Source organism: Poromitra crassiceps (assembly GCF_964638095.1).
Source record: "Poromitra crassiceps genome assembly, chromosome: 6".
Classification (NCBI taxonomy): domain Eukaryota; kingdom Metazoa; phylum Chordata; class Actinopteri; order Beryciformes; family Melamphaidae; genus Poromitra; species Poromitra crassiceps.
This window is the reverse complement of record NC_139627.1, coordinates 12,112,668-12,139,915: the sequence shown is the minus strand read 5'-3', so window position 1 is coordinate 12,139,915 and position 27,248 is coordinate 12,112,668. Positions and strand designations below refer to the sequence as shown.

General features: G+C 45.3%; 1 protein-coding gene across 1 annotated transcript in view; it reads right to left on the bottom strand.

The window, feature by feature from the left end:
- The window catches only part of LOC310778936 (low-density lipoprotein receptor-related protein 6-like), a 52,529-nt gene that overhangs the window by 19,483 nt on the left and 5,798 nt on the right, over positions 1–27,248 (bottom strand). Inside the window, exons 7-16 of the mRNA XM_083639410.1 lie at positions 24,936–25,122; positions 23,746–23,958; positions 18,934–19,117; positions 17,530–17,731; positions 15,840–16,004; positions 12,921–13,157; positions 11,385–11,609; positions 8,850–8,984; positions 3,932–4,133; positions 3,429–3,554 (exon numbers count right to left, since the gene is read on the bottom strand). Of these exons, the coding sequence (XP_083495536.1) occupies positions 3,429–3,554; positions 3,932–4,133; positions 8,850–8,984; positions 11,385–11,609; positions 12,921–13,157; positions 15,840–16,004; positions 17,530–17,727 (1,288 nt within the window). The 5' untranslated portion in view covers positions 17,728–17,731; positions 18,934–19,117; positions 23,746–23,958; positions 24,936–25,122. The remainder of the gene's footprint in view (positions 1–3,428; positions 3,555–3,931; positions 4,134–8,849; positions 8,985–11,384; positions 11,610–12,920; positions 13,158–15,839; positions 16,005–17,529; positions 17,732–18,933; positions 19,118–23,745; positions 23,959–24,935; positions 25,123–27,248) is intronic.

The following is a 27,248-nucleotide window of genomic DNA, read 5'->3' as shown; positions in this document are numbered from 1 at the left end:
CCGATCACTTCTGGAAACGAGATGATAAAAGTCATTGGACATTAACACAGTATATCAAGTTCACTAGTCACCCTGGATATCAAAGTGTTGGGAGGTGGAAACTTCCCAGGCTTAATGACATATTCATTTGTAAATCCTTTCATCTTAATAAGGCAGGAGCAGCATTGAACATGAATCAAATCAAAGTTGGCTGCCTGACACTGCAGACACATTGCAACTAATAATAAGGCTAAATAGACTATAGTATTATTACTTCAGTCTGTGACGCCATCTGCTGCCTGAAGGGGAGAAACACAGCGGATAGGAAGGCAAAGCTCTTTCCCTCAATGAGGAGTGATATGAGAAACACACTGCCAAACATACACTAAGTTTGGACACACCATTTGTCAGTATTTTTATTACCACTTTTCATGTTTTAGAATATTAAAAAGTATGAAATAACACCAATGGAATTATGCAGCGACCAAAAAAAGTGTTGAACAAATCAAAACCATCTTATATTTGATGGAAAGGTAATACATTCATACTGTACATAGGATCAACTATGCAAGATGCTCATTGCCTGAACCCCTGCTCCTGGTCTCCATCTACAGGCCACCTAAAGCCCAGTCAACTTTTATATCTGACTTTTCCGAGCTCCTCACGTCCCTCTGCCCCACTTTCAACAGGCTGGTGGCACTTGGTGATTTTAATATTCACATTGATGCCCCCAACTGCTCACTGGCCAATGACTTCATCAACCTCCTGGACTGCCTCCCTCTCACACAGCATGTCCAGGGACCAACCCATAAGCATGGCCATACCCTTGATCTTGCCATCACTGGTGATGATGTCACAGTCAGCAGCACCCAGGTCATCGAGCCTGGCATATCTGACCATCGTCTGGTGCTACTGGAGGTCCTGATAACACCACCTACCTCCAGCACCAAACGCCCCATCACTTTCCGCAGGACCAAGGATATCGACCATGACCTGCTCTCATCTGCCCTCTCCTCCATCCTGTCTGAGCCTGACCCTGCCCTCTCATTGGAAGAGCAAGTACACCACTACAACTGTACTCTGCACGATGGTTTAGACAGGTTTGCCCCTCTGAAAACCCGGACAGTGTCGTTTCGTCGCTCCGCCCCCTGGTACACTGAGGAATTGAGAGCCCAGAAATCAGAGGGGCGGAAAATTGAACGCCGTTTCAGACAAACCGGTCTGACCGTCCACCAACTATCCCTGAGAGAACACCAGAAAGCCTACGCCGCCGCATTGAGGGCTGCCAGGATGTCATATTACACCACCGTCATTGACTCTGGCCATACCAACCCCAAGCACCTGTTCTCCACCATCAATCGGATGCTTAAGCCCAGGGCCTCCTCTGCGGCTGACCCATCTGTCGATGACTGCAACCGATTCATGGACTTCTTCAAAACGAAGATCGAAGGAATCAGGGACAACATCACCCCCACTCACCCTGCCCCTCCCCCCGCCCCCCCCTATAACGGTCAAACACTGGATTCCTTTGCAGAGGTGACGAGTGATGAGCTATCGGCCACCATTCTCAAAATGAACTCTTCCACCAGCTCCCTGGATCCTATCCCCACTCCACTTTTAAAACTGTGCCTCCCAGCCATCATTCCCACCATGACCTACATAATAAACAGGTCCCTGGCCACTGGCCAAGTCCCCCCTTCCCTCAAGCTAGCAGCCATCAGACCCGTGCTTAAAAAACACAACCTCGACCCAGAGGTGCTCTCTAACTATAGACCAATTTCCAACCTGCCTTTCCTTGCTAAGGTTCTGGAAAAGGTTGTTGCCGTCCAGCTGCATGACCACCTCCAATCCCATCAGCTCTATGAGACCTTCCAGTCCGGCTTCAGACCATCACACAGCACTGAGACAGCCCTGGTGAGAGTCGTGAATGACCTGCTCATGGCGGCAGACTCCGGCTCCCCCAGCCTGCTGATCCTCCTGGACTTGAGCGCCGCGTTTGATACGGTGGACCATGTCATCCTGTCTCAGCGTCTCAGGGAGGTGGGAGTCACAGGCACTGCCCTCGACGTCTTCCTCTCCTTTCTCTCAGGAAGACTGGAGTATGTCGCGCTGCGCAGCTTCATCTCCAGCATCAGGAGTGTCACCTCTGGTGTCCCACAGGGATCAGTCCTGGGTCCCCTGCTCTTCCTGGTGTACATGCTCCCCCTGGGGAAGATACTGAAGAGCCACAACATCAATTTCCACTGCTACGCCGATGACACTCAAATCTATTTTCAAACCTCCCCAGACATCCATCTGACTCAAGCCCGGGCCACCAAATGCCTCAATGACATCCGCCACTGGATGAGCAACAGCTCCCTTCAGCTCAACGGGAGTAAAACTGAAGCCATCCTCATCGGTACACCTCACCAAATAAAACAGGCCGGCATCATCCACATCACCATCGATGGACACTCCATCCCCCTCTCCTCACTGGTCACCAGCCTGGGTGTCAAACTTGACCAAACACTGTCATTTGACACCCACATCAAATCCATCTGCCAAACCTCATTCTACCATCTCCGGAACATCTCAAAGCTCAGACCCCTCCTACCCCAAGCCGCCGCAGAAAAACTGGTCCACGCATTCATCTCCTCCCGTATCGATTACTGCAACTCCCTGCTTGCAGGCCTCCCCACCAAATCCACCCAGAGACTGCAATATGTCCAGAACTGTGCCGCCCGGGTTCTTACCAGAACCCGGAAGTCAGAACACATCACCCCTGTCCTCCACTCACTTCACTGGCTCCCCATCAATCAACGCATCACCTTCAAACTCCTCCTCCTGGTCTACAAGGCAGTAAACCACACTGGTCCCACCTACCTTCAAGAACTCCTCCCCCCCAAGCCCCCCTCCCGGTCACTCAGATCCGACACCCTCAACCTACTTGTTGTCCCCCGCACCAAGCTGGCAACGATGGGTGACCGAGCCTTCTCCACCCTGGGGCCACGCCTGTGGAACCAACTCCCAGGAACTGTTCGGGCCTCTAAATCCCTCGCTGTTTTTAAAACGAGCCTTAAAACCCACCTGTTCCGCTCTGCTTTTTATTAGCTCAGAGCTTTTAGCTGTTTTTATTTTATTTTATTTTTTTATTTATTTTTATTTTTATTTATTTATTTTACTATTTTAGCTACTGTAAAGCACCTTGAGATTTGTTTTACATTTTAAAGTGTGCTATATAAATTAAAGCCATTATAACTTCACTATTTATATTTGTTGAAGAAACTCATTTCTAGTGAAGAGTAATTTATTTATATGACGCGTGGATGCAATAACGAGGGGGTGGGGGAGAAGGATCCGACCTGTGCAAACCTGCACCGCTTACTTCAACACCTGGGTGTGATTTTTGGGTGAGGCATCGCTTCATTTGAAAGAGTCACAGCGCCCCCTGCTGGTAAGCCCGCCCTTACCTTTCTCCAGCGTGATCCAGAGAAGCATGTCCTCGACGTGTGTGAAGGAGGCCAGCAGGCCTGTACCCGTTTTATACTGTCTATATCCAGACCCATCCAGGCCAATAGAGTTGATCACTCCTTCACCTAGGGAACAAACACACACACAGATTTTTATCTCAATTACAATTTTGGCTTCCCACAAGTATGAAAACAAGATAATCAAGATTAATATATATATTATTAAGCATATGTATTAATATATATTTTTACTTACCTTCATTTATTTCTCCGTTTCAGTTCAATATATTTAAATTTACATAGAAATCCAGTATCAAATTTTTTTTTTTTCAAGTTGAATAAATGCATGATGTTGCCAAAGTCAATGAGTAATACATTAGTTAAATAATCATGATCTCAATATCATTAAAAAATAATCGTGATTAGGATTTTTGCTATAATCGCGCAGCCCACACACACACACACACACACACACACACACACACACAGGTTGAATGCCTCACCTCTGTCAGCCCAGTAGATGACGGTCCCAGTATTGGAAAAGACCAGCGCTGTGGGTATGCTCGATTTCTTCCATAGCACCGCCCAGTTACGGCCGTCCATGTAGGCACAGTCCACTTGGGGCTGGTTCCCCCCGCCCACTGAGCCCATTGACGTGTAACAGAGGCGCCCTGAGGGGGGGTGCAGCGCGATGGACGTCGTGCCCTGAAACGACAAGGGAGGAGGCGGTAAGATTCCACAGACTTTTACTTGTGTCGTTTCAAGCTAACCTTACAGTTTATAGAAGTTAAACCAGCATTTTATCATTTCAAGGCAAATGTCGTGATTGATATGATGGATCAGTTTTTAAGTAATTTAAGTATATTACAGTACTGGTTTTTCAAGTTTTGAAATGAATCATTAAAGATAATATTGTATCAAGCTAATTTTGGTCAAGATAATGGTACAATGGTATTTTCATATCGGGGAGAAGTAAATGCAAACTGCAACTGAGTCAGCGTGAAGCTGGGGGCATATTGAAGACAGAGACAGTATAGCTAAGAGTGCACAGTACAGGACTAGCAAAGACTAGCCCAGATAAAAATAAAATGTGTGTCATTTAATCGTGATGCTACTGAATGACATCACAGGAGAGAGATTAAAAAATAAAACGTGTCATTTAATCGTGATGCTACTGAATGACATCACAGGAGAGAGATTAAAAAATAAAACGTGTCATTTAATCGTGATGCTACTGAATGACATCACAGGAGAGAGATTAAAAAATAAAACGTGTCATTTAATCGTGATGCTACTGAATGGGATCACAGGAGAGAGATTTGAGTCCCGCACACAAACGCCAATTACAGATGTGACTTTATACCCTACACACCCTGGACTACTTTATACCCTACACACCCTGGACTACCGCAGACTCTTTATACCCTACACACCCTGGACTACTTTATACCCTACACACCCTGGACTACCGCAGACTCTTTATACCCTACACACCCTGACTTTATACCCTACACACCCTGGACTACCGCAGACTCTTTATACCCTACACACCCTGGACTACCGCAGACTCTTTATACCCTACACACCCTGACTTTATACCCTACACACCCTGGACTACCGCAGACTCTTTATACCCTACACACCCTGACTTTATACCCTACACACCCTGGACTACCGCAGACTCTTTATACCCTACACACCCTGGACTACCGCAGACTCTTTATACCCTACACACCCTGGACTACCGCAGACTCTTTATACCCTACACACCCTGACTTTATACCCTACACACCCTGGACTACCGCAGACTCTTTATACCCTACACACCCTGGACTACCGCAGACTCTTTATACCCTACACACCCTGACTTTATACCCTACACACCCTGGACTACCGCAGACTCTTTATACCCTACACACCCTGGACTTTATACCCTACACACCCTGGACTACCGCAGACTCTTTATACCCTACACACCCTGACTTTATACCCTACACACCCTGGACTTTATACCCTACACACCCTGGACTACCGCAGACTCTTTATACCCTACACACCCTGACTTTATACCCTACACACCCTGGACTTTATACCCTACACACCCTGGACTACCGCAGACTCTTTATACCCTACACACCCTGACTTTATACCCTACACACCCTGGACTACCGCAGACTCTTTATACCCTACACACACTGGACTTTATACCCTACACACCCTGGACTACCGCAGACTCTTTATACCCTACACACCCTGACTTTATACCCTACACACCCTGGACTACCGCAGACTCTTTATACCCTACACACCCTGGACTACCGCAGACTCTTTATACCCTACACACCCTGGACTACCGCAGACTCTTTATACCCTACACACCCTGGACTACCGCAGACTCTTTATACCCTACACACCCTGGACTACCGCAGACTCTTTATACCCTACACACCCTGACTTTATACCCTACACACCCTGACTTTATACCCTACACACCCTGGACTTTATACCCTACACACCCTGGACTACCGCAGACTCTTTATACCCTACACACCCTGACTTTATACCCTACACACCCTGACTTTATACCCTACACACCCTGACTTTATACCCTACACACCCTGGACTACCGCAGACTCTTTATACCCTACACACCCTGACTTTATACCCTACACACCCTGACTTTATACCCTACACACCCTGACTTTATACCCTACACACCCTGACTTTATACCCTACACACCCTGGACTTTATACCCTACACACCCTGGACTTTATACCCTACACACCCTGGACTTTATACCCTACACACCCTGGACTTTATACCCTACACACCCTGGACTTTATACCCTACACACCCTGACTTTATACCCTACACACCCTGGACTTTATACCCTACACACCCTGACTTTATACCCTACACACCCTGACTTTATACCCTACACACCCTGACTTTATACCCTACACACCCTGACTTTATACCCTACACACCCTACACACCCTGACTTTATACCCTACACACCCTGACTTTATACCCTACACACCCTGACTTTATACCCTACACACCCTGGACTTTATACCCTACACACCCTGACTTTATACCCTACACACCCTGACTTTATACCCTACACACCCTGACTTTATACCCTACACACCCTGACTTTATACCCTACACACCCTGACTTTATACCCTACACACCCTGGACTTTATACCCTACACACCCTGGACTACCGCAGACTCTTTATACCCTACACACCCTGACTTTATACCCTACACACCCTGACTTTATACCCTACACACCCTGGACTACCGCAGACTCTTTATACCCTACACACCCTGACTTTATACCCTACACACCCTGACTTTATACCCTACACACCCTGACTTTATACCCTACACACCCTGGACTTTATACCCTACACACCCTGACTTTATACCCTACACACCCTGGACTTTATACCCTACACACCCTGACTTTATACCCTACACACCCTGACTTTATACCCCACACACCCTGACTTTATACCCTACACACCCTGGACTACCGCAGACTCTTTATACCCTACACACCCTGACTTTATACCCTACACACCGTGACTTTATACCCTACACACCCTGACTTTATACCCTACACACCCTGGACTTTATACCCTACACACCCTGGACTTTATACCCTACACACCCTGACTTTATACCCTACACACCCTGGACTTTATACCCTACACACCCTGACTTTATACCCTACACACCCTGACTTTATACCCTACACACCCTGACTTTATACCCTACACACCCTGGACTACCGCAGACTCTTTATACCCTACACACCCTGACTTTATACCCTACACACCCTGACTTTATACCCTACACACCCTGACTTTATACCCTACACACCCTGACTTTATACCCTACACACCCTGACTTTATACCCTACACACCCTGGACTACCGCAGACTCTTTATACCCTACACACCCTGACTTTATACCCTACACACCCTGACTTTATACTCTACACACCCTGGACTACCGCAGACTCTTTATACCCTACACACCCTGGACTACCGCACTCTTTATACCCTACACACCCTGGACTTTATACCCTACACACCCTGGACTTTATACCCTACACACCCTGGACTTTATACCCTACACACCCTGGACTTTATACCCTACACACCCTGGACTTTATACCCTACACACCCTGGACTTTATACCCTACACACCCTGGACTTTATACCCTACACACCCTGGACTTTATACCCTACACACCCTGGACTTTATACCCTACACACCCTGGACTTTATACCCTACACACCCTGGACTTTATACCCTACACACCCTGGACTTTATACCCTACACACCCTGGACTTTATACCCTACACACCCTGGACTTTATACCCTACACACCCTGGACTTTATACCCTACACACCCTGGACTTTATACCCTACACACCCTGGACTTTATACCCTACACACCCTGACTTTATACCCTACACACCCTGGACTACTTTATACCCTACACACCCTGGACTTTATACCCTACACACCCTGGACTACCGCAGACTTCCAGCAATCTCAAATTGCTGCCAAATCCAGGCATGGAAAACGTGTCATCTGCCCCCCAGCTTGAGTTGTGAGCAGAGGAAAGAAAGGTCAAAACAAGCACCTAGTAAACATGTGATGTAGTTCCACCCTTGGGTCAGTCCCGTTCAGCGTCAATGCTGCCCCCTGGCGGCACACGGGCAGCATCACTCACTATTGTGCACCACAGACGCAGTTCAAGCCTCTATATGAATATTATATACTACTAATATGAGTACTCTAGGAATATGATAGGATTACTGTAGGAATACTATAGGTGTGGTGTGTACTGCGTCCAGCCACCCTCTACGGGACCGATCCAACTATATATTGACAATTATGGTCAAAATTATAACCTCAATTATTTTGATCAGGATTGAGATCACGATTATTTAACATTATTTGACTTTGGGAACAGCATGCATTTATTGAACTTTAAATAAATAACTGGATTTCTTTGAACGGTCATTTTACCAAGGTTAATACGCGCCGGTTTCTCCGTTTTCGACTTGAGCTGAAACTACGCGCACCACAGTTTGGGATTTGGAGGATGGGTGGAGCACACCACAGCGAGGCAAAGGGGTGCGCTGGCTTTACAACACCAGACAAAATCAGAGCAACATTGCTAAACAGACCGAAAAGGTTTAATCTCGATTTTCTTGTTTTCATGATTGGGGGAAGCCAAAATCTGGATCATGATTGATATTCGATTTTAATACCATTAATTTGTGCCACCCTAGACAAAGGTATAAGTAAAGAAGAAGACAGGAGAGAAGGTGTTGAGGAGCTGAGCAGAGAAGAACAGAGCAGAGCATCAGAGCTGCCAGCGCCCCCCGCGTCACCTGCAGCGCCCCGTGCAGCAGCGAGGCGGTGTGGCTGCCACGCGGTGACGTCACGTGCAGGTCGGCCCGCCTGCTGTGGCTCCAGTAGAGGTTAGAGGTCACCCAGTCCACCGCCATCGCCGAGACAGAGTCACCCTGCAGAGGGAGAGAGAGAGACCAGGTCAGCCCGGCGTTAGAGCGCTGTCCAACGCAACACAGTGGAAATTAGCTCTCACAATGAGCTTTAATTGTGTTATCCTTGAAGGTTTTAACCCCAACCCTGGTTTAATCATATTCATGTACTTTTTATTTAATGTATTTACTTTTTTTTTATTATTGTTGTTATTTGATTAACAAATACATTTAATCAGTCAAGTAATTTATTAGTACTCAAGACAAAGAACAAAAACCTGGCAAAACCAGCTAATTTCTTTAACACAAATTAATATCTTGTATTGGGGCAGGAAAATTAGTTTAAAGTGATAGGCCAACTTTTTGGCCATTTTTAGGCCATTTGCCATATTGTCTATATTAAAACTAGAACGTACATGGCTTTATTTTCCATCTGCGTGCAGTACAAACTGTGTAGAGCCCTCACTGCTAATAGCTTAGTGCTACAATGTCAGTCTATTGGATTTTGGCCTACTCCCGTTCAGTCGACCAAAATGCACATTCCAACAGCGCTAAAAACACTCCCATGTACATGGTGTGACTCCTGTACTCACCACATGATGAAAGAATAATCCAAAGTTAGGTTAAATTATCATTTTCATAGTACATACACACACCGAGACCTAAACAAAGAGTAAACAAACTAACAGGAGTAGAACCGAAGTTACTTCCTCGTTTGCCATGTGGGGCATGCGCTGTGTGCAGTGCACTCTACTGACGACTGCACATAGCGCATGCCACACTTTCCAGCCACCTTGTTGACCTGTGTTGTCTTCCTTTGTACATGAACGTGAGGGGAGTGGCTACAGCGTTAAAACCTTTCAAACTATAATTAATTCATACAATAACAATAACATCAGAATTATATCTGCATTATACCAAGCATTGAAGACAGATAAGAAATCAACTGCATATATCAAAGAAAAATGGGAGTCAGAGCTCAATATAAAAATCTCTGAAGATGATTGGCAAAACATGTGGACAATACACCAAACATCCACCAGTTCACGGGTATGGAGAGAATTCTCTTGGAAAAACTTGATTTGTTTTTTTATCACGCCCAAGGTTAAGAGTAAATATTCAAATATAAATGTACCATGTTGGAGAGAATGTGGAACATCAGATGCAAATCACGCACATATATTTTGGAATTGTCACAAGTTAACCTTGTTTTGGACTGAGATTCATAAGGTTGTTCAGGAGATACTAGGATATGATATTCCTTTGAGTTACATGCTACTTTACCTGTGTAACTTCACTGAAGAAAATGTACAATTACGAGATAGATATCTGATCAAAATATTGTTAATAGCTGGTAAAAAAGCTGTCACAAGGAAGTGGGGAAAAGTAGAACCTCCTACTCAGGGGCAATGGAGAGATATAATAGAAGAAATCTATAGCATGGAGAAACTGACATATCGACTAAGACTACAAGAACAACAGCTGGAAGAAAAATGGGAGAAATGGACAATATTCAAATCCCAAAACAGGGACGAAGATAACTGATATAACAGACAAGACGATTGATGGACTCACTGGATGAAAAGGAAAACATGAACGTAGCCCCCAAACAGTAATTTTTTTCTTTTTCTTTTTCATATAATTATGTATGTCTTTTATGTACAAGTCTTGTCCATTTTTGTATACTTGTTCGGAAAATGAAACTCAATGAAAATTAAAGTGTAAAAAAAACAAAAAACTTTCAAACTACAAGGTTATTGGTTTGCGATTGAACGAGGGATTTTTACACCCAATCACAGTAAAAAAAAAGGGAAGTAATGATGTCACTAGACGAGTCTCGGCTGGTCTTTTGCTCAGGAGTCTCGGCTGGCTTTAGCTCAGGAGGTAGAGCGGGTCGGCCAATGACGCAAGGGTTGGCGGTTCGATGCCCGCTCCCTCCCAGCTGCTGTCGTTGTGTCCTTGGGCAAGACACTTAACCCTCCTTGCTCCCGATGGTGTGTAGGCACCCTATGAATGGGTGAATGTAGACTATCTACTGATTGTAAAGCGCTTTGGATAAAAGCGCTATATAAATGCAGGCCATTTACCATTTACCAAATCAAATCCTGAGTCCGGCTTGCCCGAGACGAGACCAAGACCGATGGAGGGCGAGTCCGAGACGACACCATCAAAATGTGGTGTTGAGACCGGTCTCGAGTACGCCAACGCTAGTGTGTTGTGTATTGCATCCAGCTGCCCCCTAGCGGCACAGAGTCAACATTACAGTGATGAGTCCCCATTCATTATCAATGCCGCCTCCCCTTGTGGGGAGAAAGTTACAATGTGACCCACAGACTGAACGAACGGACCAACGGATGGAAAGAGCGAGACCAATCCATAGTCGCCCTTTGGGGTGTGTGTGTGTGTGCGTGCCTGCGTGCCTACCGTTAGCTTGAGGATTTGTCCAGCAGGGGTCAGTCCCGGTCTGGACCTGGAGCTGCTGAGTTTGAGCAGGTCCACAGAGCCCTGTGGTGCGTCGGCCACGTACAGGGCAAGCTCCTGGATGTCTGCGTCGATGGCCGACGCCTCCGTCACCCCGGGCAACGCCAACACCCGGCCGCTCGGAAACCGCTTCAGCCCCACGCCGTCTCGCATGGTGTGCAGGTGGATCTGCAGGGAGCCAGAGGGAGAGACAGTGTCATCTCTTGCAATATTCAAGAAATTAAAAAAGTTTTCTTCCAATTACATAAAGGAAAATGGACTATAGAAATATGGAATACGCCTAAATTAAGAACGTATTGTCTTATAATAAAAAAATCACAAAGATCTCTCTGTGCCCAGCTACACTCAGGTACCTTGCCTCTTGCCATAGAGACAGGTAGGTTTAGCGGTGTACCTGAGGAACAGAGACTTTGCCTGTTCTGTGATTTAGAACAGATTGAAAATGAGAATAATTTTATGTTCTTCTGTCCTCTGTATGATGAATTTAGATATACACGTTTTGAGAAAATAAGCTTGTTATTTATTTCTTTTATTTGGATGATTACAAAAAACCTGAATTATGTTTTAGAAAAGGAGCATCCCATACAGCCAATTTTATTTCTAAAGCCTGGGAAAAGAGAAAAAATATGCTGTACATTTGATTTGAGTTCTATAATGTGTATGTTAGTGCATAATGTATACAGGTGCAGCTCATAAAATTAGAATATCGTGGAAATAACATGGACAAGTTATTTCTTTAGGCAGTAATTAAAGCAAAATTATTCCCGCCCAAGTATTGAGTGCAGGCATGAACATAACTTTTCAGAAGATCGACATTTCTATTTTGAAAATAGTTTTTTGTGTGTGATATTTAATTTGTTGAAATACTGTCTTGGGGGGTTTTATGAGCTGGAAGCCAAACTTATGCAAAGTTAAACAAATGAATTCTTGAAATAATTTACTTAGTGTGTAATGAATCTATAATCTATGAAAGTTTCACTTTTTGAAAGGAATTATGGGGAACAAGTAACTTTTCCACAATATTCTAATTCATTGAGCTGCACCTGTATATGCTAGTATGTATATGGCATACATACTGTGTGTATATGTATATATATGCATACATACTGTATGTTTTTGTTGAATTGTTTACACACCATGCAAGATTGTTGTTTTTAGTGTCTTATAAGCCCATGCAGGCTGGACACCCTGTGTGCATGACACTTGAATAAAATATCTATCTATCTGTTTGTTTGATTGCTGGTTTTGGTCAAAGCGAAATGTTCTATGATCTCTTGTGATTTGGAATATAGCTGAATCACTCTCCTTCACTCTTTCTATAAGGATTTTTCAAAACGCCAATGGAAACATTCAGGCAGATGAAATCCCTTGTGTTACGTGCAGAACCCGGAAGAGGGCGTGACTCTATGATCCCTCCCCCTGTATGTGTTTTGAGACGCCCGCTCAAAACGCCGTGTGATCGTGACCTGCAGGCTTCACCTGTGTGACGGCGGTGTGAGACAGCAGCAGGATGAAAGCAGAGTCCACAGGCAGAGAGCAGGTGTGCTTGTCCGCAGACAGCAGCAGCCCCGCTGGGCAGCGGCACACCGCCGTGGGCCCCTTGCTCTCCGGGACCCCGGAGCGGGCCCTGGACACCGGGGCCAGGAGGCAGAAGTGGGAGCAGTGCAGCCGCTCACAGGGGCTGGAGACGGCCGGCTGGGAGAGGGGGTGCATCAGCTGGAGAGGGGAAAAGCGGACCGAGTTGACATTTCGAGGCTCTTAACCCATTGATAACCTGATGCAGCATTTGCGTGTATATCCCTCATTTGTGTGTGTATCCCTTTAAAAGGTCCCAATTCGTGCAGCTGTAACCTCTTAAAAACGTGTGTCGCTGGTCCATAAAACGTGATTCTGGATTAATTTGTCGAAAATATAGCAACCCCGTTTGTTCTGACGGAGTTGTCACTTCCTCATCTCGTTGCGTCCCAAGAATGGTCTGTTTCTATAATATATTCAGAACTAACAGTTCAGATTAGCGTCTGTGGACCAGCACGCTAGGTTGTGTCCACAACTAACGTTAGCAACGAGCTATCGCTAACTTAACGGTTGCTACGCTAAAGAGGACATCTCAAAATCCCTAGACTTACCGAATGCACCTCCGCAGTTGCTGGATCATGTACAGTTGGCGTCGCTCCAGCTAGAAGTGTTAATTTTGTGGCTATAGACAAAATGGTGCAGGTAGCTTGTGTGAGAGAGACCGCGCGCAGTATGCTTAAGGACCCGCGTGACATCACATTAACCCGTCTGGGGGAACAGAGTGTAAGGGGCGTGGCTTGAAGGAGACTGCAGGGGGAAGCTGGATAGGGACAAATCTAACTGCCAGTTCTGAGCTTGTGACCACTCATTACAGGGAGGGATGACAGCAGTATATATGCATTTACAAGTAAAAACAGCTTTTGCACGGAATGGGACCTTTAAGACACGGTTCGCGGTCTTAAAGGGATACGCACACAAATGCTGCATCAGGTATCAATGGGTCAACTGAGTCTCCCATCCTGTCGGGAATCACAAAGCTGATTGGGTAAGGCTGCAGAAGAACTGAATGGCTTTTTCTAACTTCAATTTGCGCTCGCATGTTTAAAAGTCCTCATGAAATTAACTTCCCTTGCTTTTACTTCCTGGAAAACAGTATATTTCATGGTGCCGTCATGCTTAACCAGCGGTATAATATCACCATTTCGGTCATTTAATATACGAGATGCATCCAGTTCAGCGCTGCTAGGGCAGGCTTCAGCATGTGTGAGAATCCTCGTTCTCACTCGTAAAACCTAGGTTGTAGGACTACCCTAACATTTTAAATCTTCCGTCTCCTAAAAAGATTGCGCCCTCGCCTGGTTGCTGCCACGCAGTGAAATCCATTCTTTCAGCACCTCTTAAAAGTCAAAATTCCGGATCAACATGATTCTTAACGATCAATTATCGATCATCGATTAATTGCGCCCCTCCCCATTTCTAACAAATAAAACCTGATTTTTGAACAGTCCCGCCCCTCTGATCAAATACAATTACCTCTCAAACCGACTCATATTTCATTGTTTTAAACTTTTGATTGATCCCTCGCTGCAATATGTCCCGCCACCAACATCCTGTTCCCCTGGGAATGCATCAAATCAAGTAAGTATCAGAATCAGAATCACTTTTATTGCCACAGTATGCAAGTTACATACGAGGAATTTGTCTTAGTGTCTGTATGCAGCGTAGCGGTCACATCACTATACAGAGATAAGAAGTAGGAAGATAACTAAGGGCAATCGCAAGGTTGCAAGTGCAACCAAATCAAATCGAGTCAATATATACAATATGTACATGAGTGGTGAAGTGTTCTGTGGATGATAAATATGAATTTACGTTGGATTTACAGACTGAGTTAAATAGACGTTAAATAGGCAGTGGATTTACATGAATTTACAGTCAGAGTTAGATAAGAGTTTGAATGTACATGAAGTAAAAATGCCATTTCATGGGGTCTTTAACTCATTGGGAGTCCCACATCCAAAATAATTTGAATTTTGACTTTAAAATCAACTGTAAAACTGCAGAGTATTGTTCATTCTTTGACGTAGACTTGGATTGGATTAGTGTGAATATAGCGGATCACTTTAATTTGTATGGACTTCGACCACATCAGTGGATTTGCTGCCATGTCTGTCACCTGTGTTGACACACTTCCATCATTTGTGACGTCAACATCATTTGTGACATGAATCAGAGGCTGGATAAAATTCACCACACTCTACTTGTAATTACCACGAGGCTGAAGTGAACATCTCATACAACAGCAGCTCATATTTATAGTAAACAACATGAACATAAAATAAGCCACATATTGATTCCGGCTGCTACATGAAAACTTTGTGACTCCGACTTACATGTCACTTTTTAAGTTTGCACTGTAGTGCCCGGAGGAGGGAGGACAGAGGCAGGATCCTGATTTACTTCACTTTAATCACCAAAGCAAATCGGTACAGGTATTTAGCTTGTAGCATTTCATATGTCTGTTTCATTTCCTGTGTTAACTCCAAAATATAGCCGGCCAGCGGCCGGAAACACCACCAACCCCGCCCACAGTTCCGGGGTGAATTATTTCCCCTAGATAGTGTCCACCACAGCACGGTCTTTCATGTATAAAGTAATTTCCATTATAGTATCTTAAGGCCCATGAAATCCATTCAAAACCCATGATGTTAAAGTGTATAATAAACCTGATATGAAGGTTGTTCTGAATTCCTGAAAAGTTTCAACTCCTCAGACATTCACGGTTGTTCTCCAACAACAAGCAAATTGACATAATCAGATGCAGACTACAAAGTTCCATAAAACAATTAATGCTAGAAGAATTCAAGAAGGCCGGAGACTCACCTTCAGTCCAAACGGCTGTCCGGGTCTTTTCAGCAGAACCTTCTGGTCCTTGCCTGTGTTCTTGTCGGCCGAGCGGATGGTTCTCCTCTTGGTGTCGGACCAGACGACGCGATCGTTGAACACGGCCACAGAGAAAGGACTCGGGCTTTCTGCTAACTGGAGGATCTGGTGAGAGAGGTGCCATGGTCAACGTTCACCGCTTATAACTGGAGGATCTGGTGAGAGGTGCCATGGTCAACGTTCACCGCTTATAAAGGAGGATCTGGTGAGAGAGGTGCCATGGTCAACGTTAACCGCTTATAAAGGAGGATCTGGTGAGAGGTGCCATGGTCAACGTTCACCGCTTATAACTGGAGGATCTGGTGAGAGAGGTGCCATGGTCAACGTTCACCGCTTATAAAGGAGGATCTGGTGAGAGAGGTGCCATGGTCAACGTTAACCGCTTATAAAGGAGGATCTGGTGAGAGAGGTGCCATGGTCAACGTTCACCGCTTATAACTGGGGGATCTGGTGAGAGAGGTGCCATGGTCAACGTTCACCGCTTATAAAGGAGGATCTGGTGAGAGAGGTGCCATGGTCAACGTTCACGCTTATAACTGGAGGATCTGGTGAGAGGTGCCATGGTCAACGTTCACCGCTTATAAAGGAGGATCTGGTGAGAGGTGCCATGGTCAACGTTCACCGCTTATAACTGGAGGATCTGGTGAGAGAGGTGCCATGGTCAACGTTCACCGCTTATAACTGGAGGATCTGGTGAGAGAGGTGCCATGGTCAACGTTCACCGCTTATAACTGGAGGATCTGGTGAGAGAGGTGCCATGGTCAACGTTCACCGCTTATAACTGGAGGATCTGGTGAGAGAGGTGCCGTGGTCAACGTTCACCGCTTATAACTGGAGGATCTGGTGAGAGGGGTGCCATGGTCAACGTTCACCGCTTATAAAGGAGGAGCTGGTGAGAGGTGCACTATTCAACCGAACTGGAATTTGATGAAGGCCAGGGGTTAGGGTTAGGCTAGTCTCTCCCCAGACTCAAATATTACGTTGAATCGCTGCGCTCCGCATACTACATAAATGAGGTTGAAAATGGGCAGAGTGTTCCTTTAATAATACGATAAAATCTGGAAGGTTAATTTAATTCAAGGAGATTCTGTGAAATTCCACATTTCCCCCCACCCCATAACTGAGATGACACCTAGTGTAATGCAGAACATGTGGTCATAATCCATGCATTATGATTGAATGTGTTTGATTTGTTGAACTGTCTTTTATTGGATTCATGTCGTTTGATTTATAACTGTTAGCGAGTCGAGTTAAACTCTTAAATGGAATTCAATTCTGTTTTCTGTCATTCCAATTTAATTCACATCGTTTCCTTACAGCTGGTAGACTTTCACAATTAATTAAAATGAAATTGATCATTCACAGTTCAATTCATGAATGTCCCGACCCTGGCAGTAATGTCATCACATGTTTATCAATGTCAATTTTGGAATATCTGAGATATAAAGACCTTTCAGTTGTCCAGTCTTCATCCTGATGAAATCACAGGCAAATGACTGAAGCTACACCGGCGTTTCACACATAACTTAGCCCCCAGATGCCAGATGAAACTGACAAATCCTTGGGAATTGAGGCGTTTTATTAGGCCGTTTCCTCCGCTGGTGTTCTGCTCAGTATCTGCGGCGCTCACCTTGACGTCGTCTCCGTCCAGAGAGGCTGATCCGATGCAGCGCATCTTCTCGTCGGCCCAGTAGACCCTGTCGTCCAGGAGGTCGAAGGCCAAACCCACCGGCCAGCTCAGGCCGCGGCTCACCACCACCTTCCTCTTGGAGCCGTCCATCCCGGAGCGCTCGATCTGAGGGGCGCTACCGATCTCGGACCACAACATCAGGCTGAGCGGACCACAACATCAGGAGCACAACATCAGGCTGAGCGGACCACAACATCAGAAGCACAACATCAGGCTGAGCGGACCACAAGATCAGGAGCACAACATCAGGAGCACAACATCAGGCTGAGCGGACCACAACATCAGGACCACAACATCAGGCTGAGCGGACCACAACATCAGGCTGAGCGGACCACAACATCAGGACCACAACATCAGGACCACAACATCAGGCTGAGCGGACCACAACATCAGGCTGAGCGGACGAAAGGAGCGCCGCTACATCAACTCAGGCAATCCATGTAATGAGGAAAGTATTTAAAATAAGCATGTACTGAGTAAACTACATTTATTTGAGGATTTAAAACCAGCATGATTAAACTTGCTGGGGGGGGGGGGATAAGCTATTCTTAATGTATTGCTTGTGGCTAGAAAAATAAAAACGTAAATAATGTTATCCAACTCAATTAATTAAAATGAGTTAAGGCTTATTAATGTTAGAGAGCCCATTGAAACCCGCTTACATGTTGACTTTCTAACAGTAGAGATAGGAATGTTCCCTTAAAACTCATTAACAACCCTGGCTGTAAACCATGCACACAAGGCAGCGTTTCCCCTACCCTTCTACAGGCAACAACGCCCCCGCCAGGCCAGATTTGTTTTTTGTTTTTCTTATTACAATAAAACAATACTGGTGTTGGCAGTGTTAACAGTAATAGAAGATGCAAAATCATTCAAAATAATGTGCATTTTGCTTTTAGGAGCATCGTGCCAGCGTGCTGTTCCAAAACGTGTCAACGTGTGTCGTTGCCTAGGAAACGCACATCCCCTAATACAACTGTTCACATCGCATCCCATAATAGTATGATGATACTTGAGATGCCATTGCAAACAGATGTGAACATGTGTTTAGCGTTGCCAGCGAGGGCCCTCACCGTTGCGGTCGGGGGGAGGGTTCGAAATCCCTCCAGGCCTGAAAAATTGTATATATATAATTTTTATATATCTATATATCTATATATATAGATATATAGATATGTGTGTGTGATGGGCCAATATCGGTCAGGCTCTAGAATAAATCTCTTCAAATCCCATGTCATGATACTACCCCTTAGATTTTTAAAGTCACGTTTTTTTATGGATAATGTTATATAACAGAGAAATGAACAATTCAGGGCTAAACTTGAAGAGGTTTGGTGATCTCACCCTCTGTGTGGCAGCAGGACCAGGGAGCTGGGCTGCTCCAGGTCTTCACCCAGGACCACGGTGTAGTCCTGAGGTCTGACTGTGGTGTCGCCGAGCCGCACCGCCAGGATCTGACCCACCAGCCCATCCACCCAGTACAGGTTCTGACCCACCCAGTCCACCGCGATGAAGTCCGACTTCACACCTGGAAAAACAATATGTTCATTAATCTCAATTGCTCGCACCCTTTTAACATCTGAGTTATGCAGGCTAGCTAAAAAGCATACGATACTCCACCATTTCCTTTATTATTTTCTACGACAGCGATTCCCAAACTGTGGGCAGCGGTCCACTAGTGGGCCGTGGAGGTACTGCAGGTGGTCCGCGAGCAGTCTGCCAACACTCGATTTCCGCAGGCAATCAAATGGCTGTAGAAGGGTCATTTTCAAAGCTACAGCTCCTGAAGAAACTAGAAGACCTAGGGGTGGGAATCGTGGAGTAACTCACAATACGATATGGTCACGATACTTGGCCCTCGATAACGATATTATCACGATACAGCGATTCTGCGATAATCGATATATTGGAAGAAATTTAACCTACGATACATCACGATATCTGTGTAACTGAAGAGAAAAAAATACCCCTAAAAGGCAAGAAGCAGGTATTATGTATTTATTAGCAGAATTGACATGAACTCTCTCAGAGTTCACTCACTCACTCATACCATTTTCGATAGCACGGAGGAAAAGTTACACATCAAGTCTTTTTATTATTATTAAAACAAGAAAACCTATATAACCTACGGTACCTACCTATAACATTTCTAAAAGTAGATATTAATGATCAAACATTTCTTCATGTAGCCTACAGTATTTATGTTTTTGTTTCAACTACAAACATAAATAAACGTCAACTTGAAACTATGTTTCAACTACCACACACTGCATAATATTTTAGCATGTTTATTTAATTTCTTTTTCTCTTCTTTTTTAAATAAACATATCGATACTTGGTGCCAGTGTATCGATAACGTATCGCAAGTGGAAATATCGCGATACCGTGAGTATCAATATTTTGTCCCACCCCTAGACCTAAGGCATCCATTGCTAGCAAGCATAATATGCTAGCGTGTCGGTAAGGGGGCTAGATAACGCTCCAAACGTAGGTTAAATGTTAGCGAGGGAAAACTATTTCAAAGGGGTCCCTTGACCTCTCAGCTCAATGTATCTGAATGTACCCACGAGTCTCCCCTTTACAGATAATGTAGCATTTTTCAAAGCCTAGCATTATTAGCTTGTGGATTGATTTCACATTTTGTCTCAACAAATGTGTTATGAATGCAAATACTTCTGATGAGTAGGCTAAGGGGGTAGAAAAAGTTGGCAATCTGCTTTTGGGTATTTTGTCGAAATGTTTTTGTATGTGGATGGATTATTAATTTCCCTTATGCCGAAGTTCACATGCTCTGTTAATGAAATAAAAAATATATAATATAAAAACATGTCGGGAAACGCATCATTTTAGTCTTGTGTGTTGATCAGAGTTGTGATGAAAGGATTTGGTGGGGACCGGCCGGAAAAGATTTTCAGATTTCAAAGTGGGCGGCGGCATTCTTAAGTTTGGGAACCCCTACTCTACAAAATCATGGCCTGTTAGCCACTTATTTTAAAAACACTTTTGGCTAGAGCAGTGGTTCTCAACCCCTTAGAATATCGTCGCTGTCGGGCTAATGTTAATGAGTATGTCCATTGTTTAAATTTTTTTGTCATAAATCAATGGCATTGGTCAGCCTTCACGTCTATCTGTGGGTTTTACACAATTTAACAAGTGGAAAAGCATTAAAATTATCTTGTGAGTAAGTCTCGTAACTCTCGTAACTGTCGCTCAAACCACGAAGCTCCACCCCTACCTCCGTCTCAAGCGCCCCAGGCAGGAGTATTATACCTGGCAAACAGACACGGGCTGACCCCTTTTGTTTGTTTCTGGCTTGTTTATTTCTGATGTAAATAGATCAATAAAATGTTTAAATGTTTTTGAATTATCCCTAGCCTGCAAACTCATTTAAACTATGCAGATCAAAGTGGTTTCTGATTAGACTAATGTTAACGTTACCGAGAGGCTGTGTTCCCCCGAGACGGTGCCTCTAACTCTGCCTGGGAGCCGGCTCGAGGTGGCTGCTAGAGGAGCCGCTGCACACGCCTGTGTGCTCCAGGAGGCTCGAGGTGGCTGCTAGAGGAGCCGCTGCACACGCCTGTGTGCTCCAGGAGGCTCGAGGTGGCTGCTAGAGGAGCCGCTGCACACGCCTGTGTGCTCCAGGAGGCTCGAGGTGGCTGCTAGAGGAGCCGCTGCACACGCCTGTGTGCTCCAGGAGGCTCGAGGTGGCTGCTAGAGGAGCCGCTGCATACGCCTGTGTGCTCCAGGAGGCTCGAGGTGGCTGCTAGAGGAGCCGCTGCACACGCCTGTGTGCTCCAGGAGGCTCGAGGTGGCTGCTAGAGGAGCCGCTGCACACGCCTGTGTGCTCCAGGAGGCTCGAGGTGGCTGCTAGAGGAGCCGCTGCACATGCCAACTTTGACGACGTGGTGTTCAGTATTTTAACATGTTCACTGCCAATGACGAGTTGACTCGTCAAACACAATCCAACCGTTCACTGCCAACGACGAGTTGACTCGTCAAAATTTTTTTTTTTTTTTTTTTGACGGTGCTACGTGGATCAATGTCCCCCACGTCTCCTATAAAAATATTGGAAGTATTGAATGTGTATAATCTATTTTACCGACCAACTAAGTGGCGACAGTGCTCTCCCGACAGAGAGAAAGCCAACCAAAAACAGCCGCGGGAGCAAGCCATTCTCAAGGAAATGGCTTGGCGATTTTACAGTCATCAGTCACCAGACTCGCCTGAGAGCGGCCGCGCCAGCAGCAGCACACAGAGAGCGGAGAGCGGTGCTGGCGTGGGGGATTGCAAATTTGCATAACAGATTATGGGTGAAACACACTTTGAAACACCCGCAGAAAGGCCAGAATCGCACGCATTCCGAAAACCCAGAAACGAACGAGCCTCATTCTAATACTGTAGGCGAAAACGCTTTCACGCTGCTGCACACCGGCGCACAACGGTGTGGGGTTCCAAAAATAGACTGGGTGGGCAGCATAAAGCCTAGAATCGCACAAAGCTTCATCAAAGCTCTCAACCGAAAATCCAAGAAACGATTGAGTCCCATCCACAGTCCACACTCGCCGACGAGGGGCCGCCAGAGAGGGAGGCTGCTCACTGCTCAGACAGGCAGGAGAAACTGGCTTGTGACAAACGCCACCAGACACGCCCACAGAGGGAGGAGTTTAAAGGAGAGGGTGTTCAGAACTATATTGTTCAGATGTCTGATCTCTCACTGATGCCAAAAATAAATGGTTAAAGTGACTGTTCTGCCTGTTTGATTGAATTTCACAAAACTGCGATTATCTCAGCTTCCTGTCTCACACGCTGAAACCATGCTGTACTCAACGGCTAATATCTACATAACTACTAACTCTACAAACTAACTCTTTTAGACAGAGAAAGCACACATTCTATTAGCACTTTTGTGAACTTCGTGTTCACAAAGTCCAAGCAGAAAATTATCCTCGGCTCTTGTAAAATGAGCCAGAATCCTCAAAAAACGGCTTGGCAGAAGCTACCTACAGTAAAAAAAAAATGGCTGGCAGTGAATGTGTTAAGAATTAATTTACTGAAAAGTTGCTGTTTTGGAGATACGAGGTTTCCGCCCGACAGCAACCAACACTGTTTGGATGCTACCTGCAATTACCACTCATTGCCATAGGTGTCCCCAAAGAGAACGAAATTGAAATCTTCAAGATCATCATTTTAAGAAAAACAATTCAACGTTAATTTAATTGATTTTATTTTCATCACACTATGAATTATTGCTGCCTCGTGTCGAGCCCTCATGAATCAGTCGTTAGCTTTTTTTTTTTACATGGTGATTCACAGTGGTCTGGTCAAGTCTATCTACCACTGATTTAGTGACGTAATTTCTCACCCCTTTTTTCTCTTTTTTTTTGCTGTTAGTTATCATTTCCAAAATCTTTGACCAATCACAGCAGCAAAGAGGATCGGCGCAATCTCTAAATGCTTCAGAACGACAACAATCATGGTGGCGTTCATTTTGGACCATTTAAATAACACCGATTGTTCCCGTTTTAATTAACTGATTCTATTTTAAGCTTTTTAATGAATCACTAAATCTGGTTTGCCATCATCCAGTTCCTTTGCCGGCTGCCATGTTGGTAGCTTTAGTCGCTCTCCAATGCTCGTCATAAGTAGGTTTGTCCTGCCTACATCCACCATCCAATCAGTTTTGTTGGACAGTATGTCTGAATTAACAGCCGTAGAGACACTGCGGAGCGCGTAATCATTCAGAAACAACGGCCAAAACGGGGGGAAACACAAACTCCCGTCCAATCCTGGCGTTCTCCTATGGTCGGTTGTTGCACACAAAGATCATATATACGGAAGAGGAACACTCCAACTTAATTCATTGACAGCTACATTTTTCTTCTCGCCAATTCTCGAGAGTACAAAAAGAATGTAAGTGGTGATTTTTTTACATTTGTTGTCTGCACAGCCCACCACACAACAGCTTTTAGCTATGTTTAATTCAAGGAATATGACGCTGGTGTGTGGGAGTGAACGGAGAGCTTTCCCCCGTGATGGGCGTGGCCTATTTCATGCAGTGTCTCTATAGGAGTGTACACGCACATCAAGATCAAAAAAAGGTCATCTATACATCCGACACCTGAAGCATACTCAACGCGGGATTCAGGCCCCCCATACCTTTGATAAGTGTCCCTTTGTTGTTGGAGTTGTTGGTGTCGGCCCAGCGGATGCTCTGGTAGTCGGGGCTGAGCCAGTAGACCCTGTGATGAGCCCAGTGGTAGTCCAGGGAGAACACCGGCCGACTGGCAGAGGAGAGGAGGCGCAGGGTGGAGCTGTGGAGCCCCAGCAGCAATAGCTCCGACTGCACCGACGCCAGCAGCAACGGCTCGTCTAGACAGGGACACATTTCCATTTGAAGCATTTTCCTCACATGATCTTTTCTAGAGGCACTAACATACCAAAAAACAAAGACACACTATATCTTCTATAGAGGTTCTATACAGTTCTTTGCAATCAAAGTTCTTTGGCAACAGCCTCCCCCATGTGATTGAGCTGGATTGCATCGCGCGGTCCTTGTGCTGTACGTGCGAGGCGGTGTTGGATAGTTGCGTTACGTGGCTGGATTATTTTGGACGAGAAAACTTCGAATTGGCGAGTAAAGTAAAGCTGGAAACGGCTCGCAAAATGCTCTGGGAAGGAGGCGCGTTTCCTGCATTTCCTTTTTCCAGTCGGCATATACGTAATGCTGCATGTTGTTCCATGCTTCCTCCGAGACATGGGCAGTAGCCAGCCGCTTCTTTTCACCTGACCGGGGAAGCTTCACCGGTAGGACATAGCACGTGGGAGGATCACGCTATTCCAACAAGTTCCCCTCCCTCCGAACAGGCGCCCCGAACGACCAGAGGAGGAACCACATTAGCGACCAGGATATCGCATGTTTTGGTGAGGGGTTCCTATATGAAGGAAACCCCCAGGGGGCACGGGGAGAACATGCAAACTCCAAACAGAAAGGCCCTTTTGACGAGCCCACCCGGGCGGTGGGCACTCGAGGACATGCGGACGGGCACGCACTCCTTCAGCGCTCACAGCGTCCCAGGTGGGAATCGAACCCAGGACCTTCTAGCTGTGAGGCGACAGCGCTTACCACTGTGCCACCATACCCCTGTATATTTTTGATCTAGTTTCCACGTCTCTGTGACAGGCATGAACCAATTAAAAAACAGCAGCTTCAGAGAACAGGTGTTCATTACCTGCAAGTTTATTACCGAAACACAAACTTATCGTAACTACTGGACTCCAAGGTGCTGACCCCATGCCGCGTAAGAGTGGTTACATCAGCTTCTGCAGGCTGCTGAAGTCCTTCCTACCTTTGGTCTTACAGCTTGTGTTGTCAGGCTCCAGGTAGTAGCCTGGGTGGCAGTGACACACGTAGGAGCCAGGTGTGTTCAGGCACGTGTGTTTGCACACGGCGTGCGGCGCTGCGCTGCACTCGTCGATGTCCACGCAGGACAGACCGCTGGACCGGAGCCTGAAGCCTGCGGCACAGTAACACCTCTGCCACAATGGAGGGGGAAAGACACAGTAACACCTCTGCCACAATGGAGGGGAAAAGACACAGTAACACCTCTGCCACAATGGAGGGGAAAAGACACAGTAACACCTCTGCCACAATGGAGGGGAAAAGACACAGTAACACCTCTGCCACAATGGAGGGGAAAAGACACAGTAACACCTCTGCCACAATGGAGGGAAAAAGACACAGTAACACCTCTGCCACAATGGAGGGAAAAAGACACAGTAACACCTCTGCCACAATGGAGGGGAAAAGACACAGTAACACCTCTGCCACAATGGAGGGAAAAGACACAGTAACACCTCTGCCACAATGGAGGGGAAAAGACACAGTAACACCTCTGCCACAATGGAGGGAAAAAGACAGTAACACCTCTACCACAATGGAGGGAAAAGACACAGTAACACCTCTGCCACAATGGAGGGGAAAAGACACAGTAACACCTCTGCCACAATGGAGGGGAAAAGACACAGTAACACCTCTGCCACAATGGAGGGGGAAAGACACAGTAACACCTCTGCCACAATGGAGGGGGAAAGACACAGTAACACCTCTGCCACAATGGAGGGGAAAAGACACAGTAACACCTCTGCCACAATGGAGGGGAAAAGACACAGTAACACCTCTGCCACAATGGAGGGGAAAAGACACAGTAACACCTCTGCCACAATGGAGGGGAAAAGACACAGTAACACCTCTGCCACAATGGAGGGGAAAAGACACAGTAACACCTATGCCACAATGGAGGGGGAAAGACACAGTAACACCTCTGCCACAATGGAGGGAAAAGACACAGTAACACCTCTGCCACAATGGAGGGGGACAGAGGCATTTACAAAACCAATGACCACATTCTGTGCATTCATATGGAATTAAAAGTCTAAATGTCATCTGCCCATAAGCGGCGCTGTAATAGGGTCCCAAAGTCCAAGGCGCAGCACTCTTGTTCGTCATAGAGATGTGAAACGTATTGGTACTAGGGGTGTCACGATACACTAATTTCACGATACGATACACGATATTGGGTTCACGATAACGATACGATATTTTAACAATATTTTTTTTTAACAAAAGTAAATCATTTTTATGTATTTATTTATGATTTATTAAACCATGTGAGTCCCGTTGAAATCGAAACCTCTTTTCAAGGGAGCCCTGGGAAAATACTGGAAAAATAGTCTTTCATTTGAAATACACAAAATACAAAACAAATGCTGTTTTGGGAAATTGTTATTATAATAACTAGAAAACAACAGGGAAGATAATGCTTCTCTTGCAATAGAATGTGTCACACTGTCACAAACTAAATGTTTGTTGCATGGTGAAAGAAAAATAAAGTATACAATCTATTTCTTAAATAACTCATGCTCAATGGTCCCTAAACGTATGTAATCTTGAATGAATGAATGAATGGTTTATTTTCGGTCATAGGTTATAATGAACCACAAACAAATGTAACAATTTGTGTGAATATACAGCAAGAGAACATCATCATACCTGTACAGACCATTTCACACAAATACAATTTATACAGTCAATGACCGAAAAAAGGAATAGGCTGAAGCCAAGGCTTTAATCTTATGTACCCCTTGAGCTGTTTTGCCATGCCAGTAGTAGTCTACCCCCTCACTCATGCGTGTTGATTCTGCTAAATTTGTTCTATTATTATTCAGGAGCAACATTTTTTTTTTTTTTTTACGATATAATTTCTTTCTGACGATACGCATATCGTGACGTTTCGATATCGCGATATATCGTGCGACGAAATATCGTGACACCCCTAATTGGTACACATATGGTTCTGCCATTTTGGATTTTTTAAACCTTAAAAAAAAAAATCTTATGAAGACTGCAAAACCACCTTGGATTTTGGACCTCGGGGGTTGTAATACGCACCTAAACAGATGCATAGTTTTTTTCATACTGCATGTATTGCCCATCTATTAACACGGGTGAGAGTCTGTTCCGGCAGTTTTACCGGAGCCGTACCACATCTGGTGGCCATTGGGTTTAAGCCCTGCCTTCTCGTTAGTCATAGAGATGCTAAACTTCTAGTGCATCTCTAGGACCCATATCCATTTTGGATAAAAAAAATAAAATAATAATC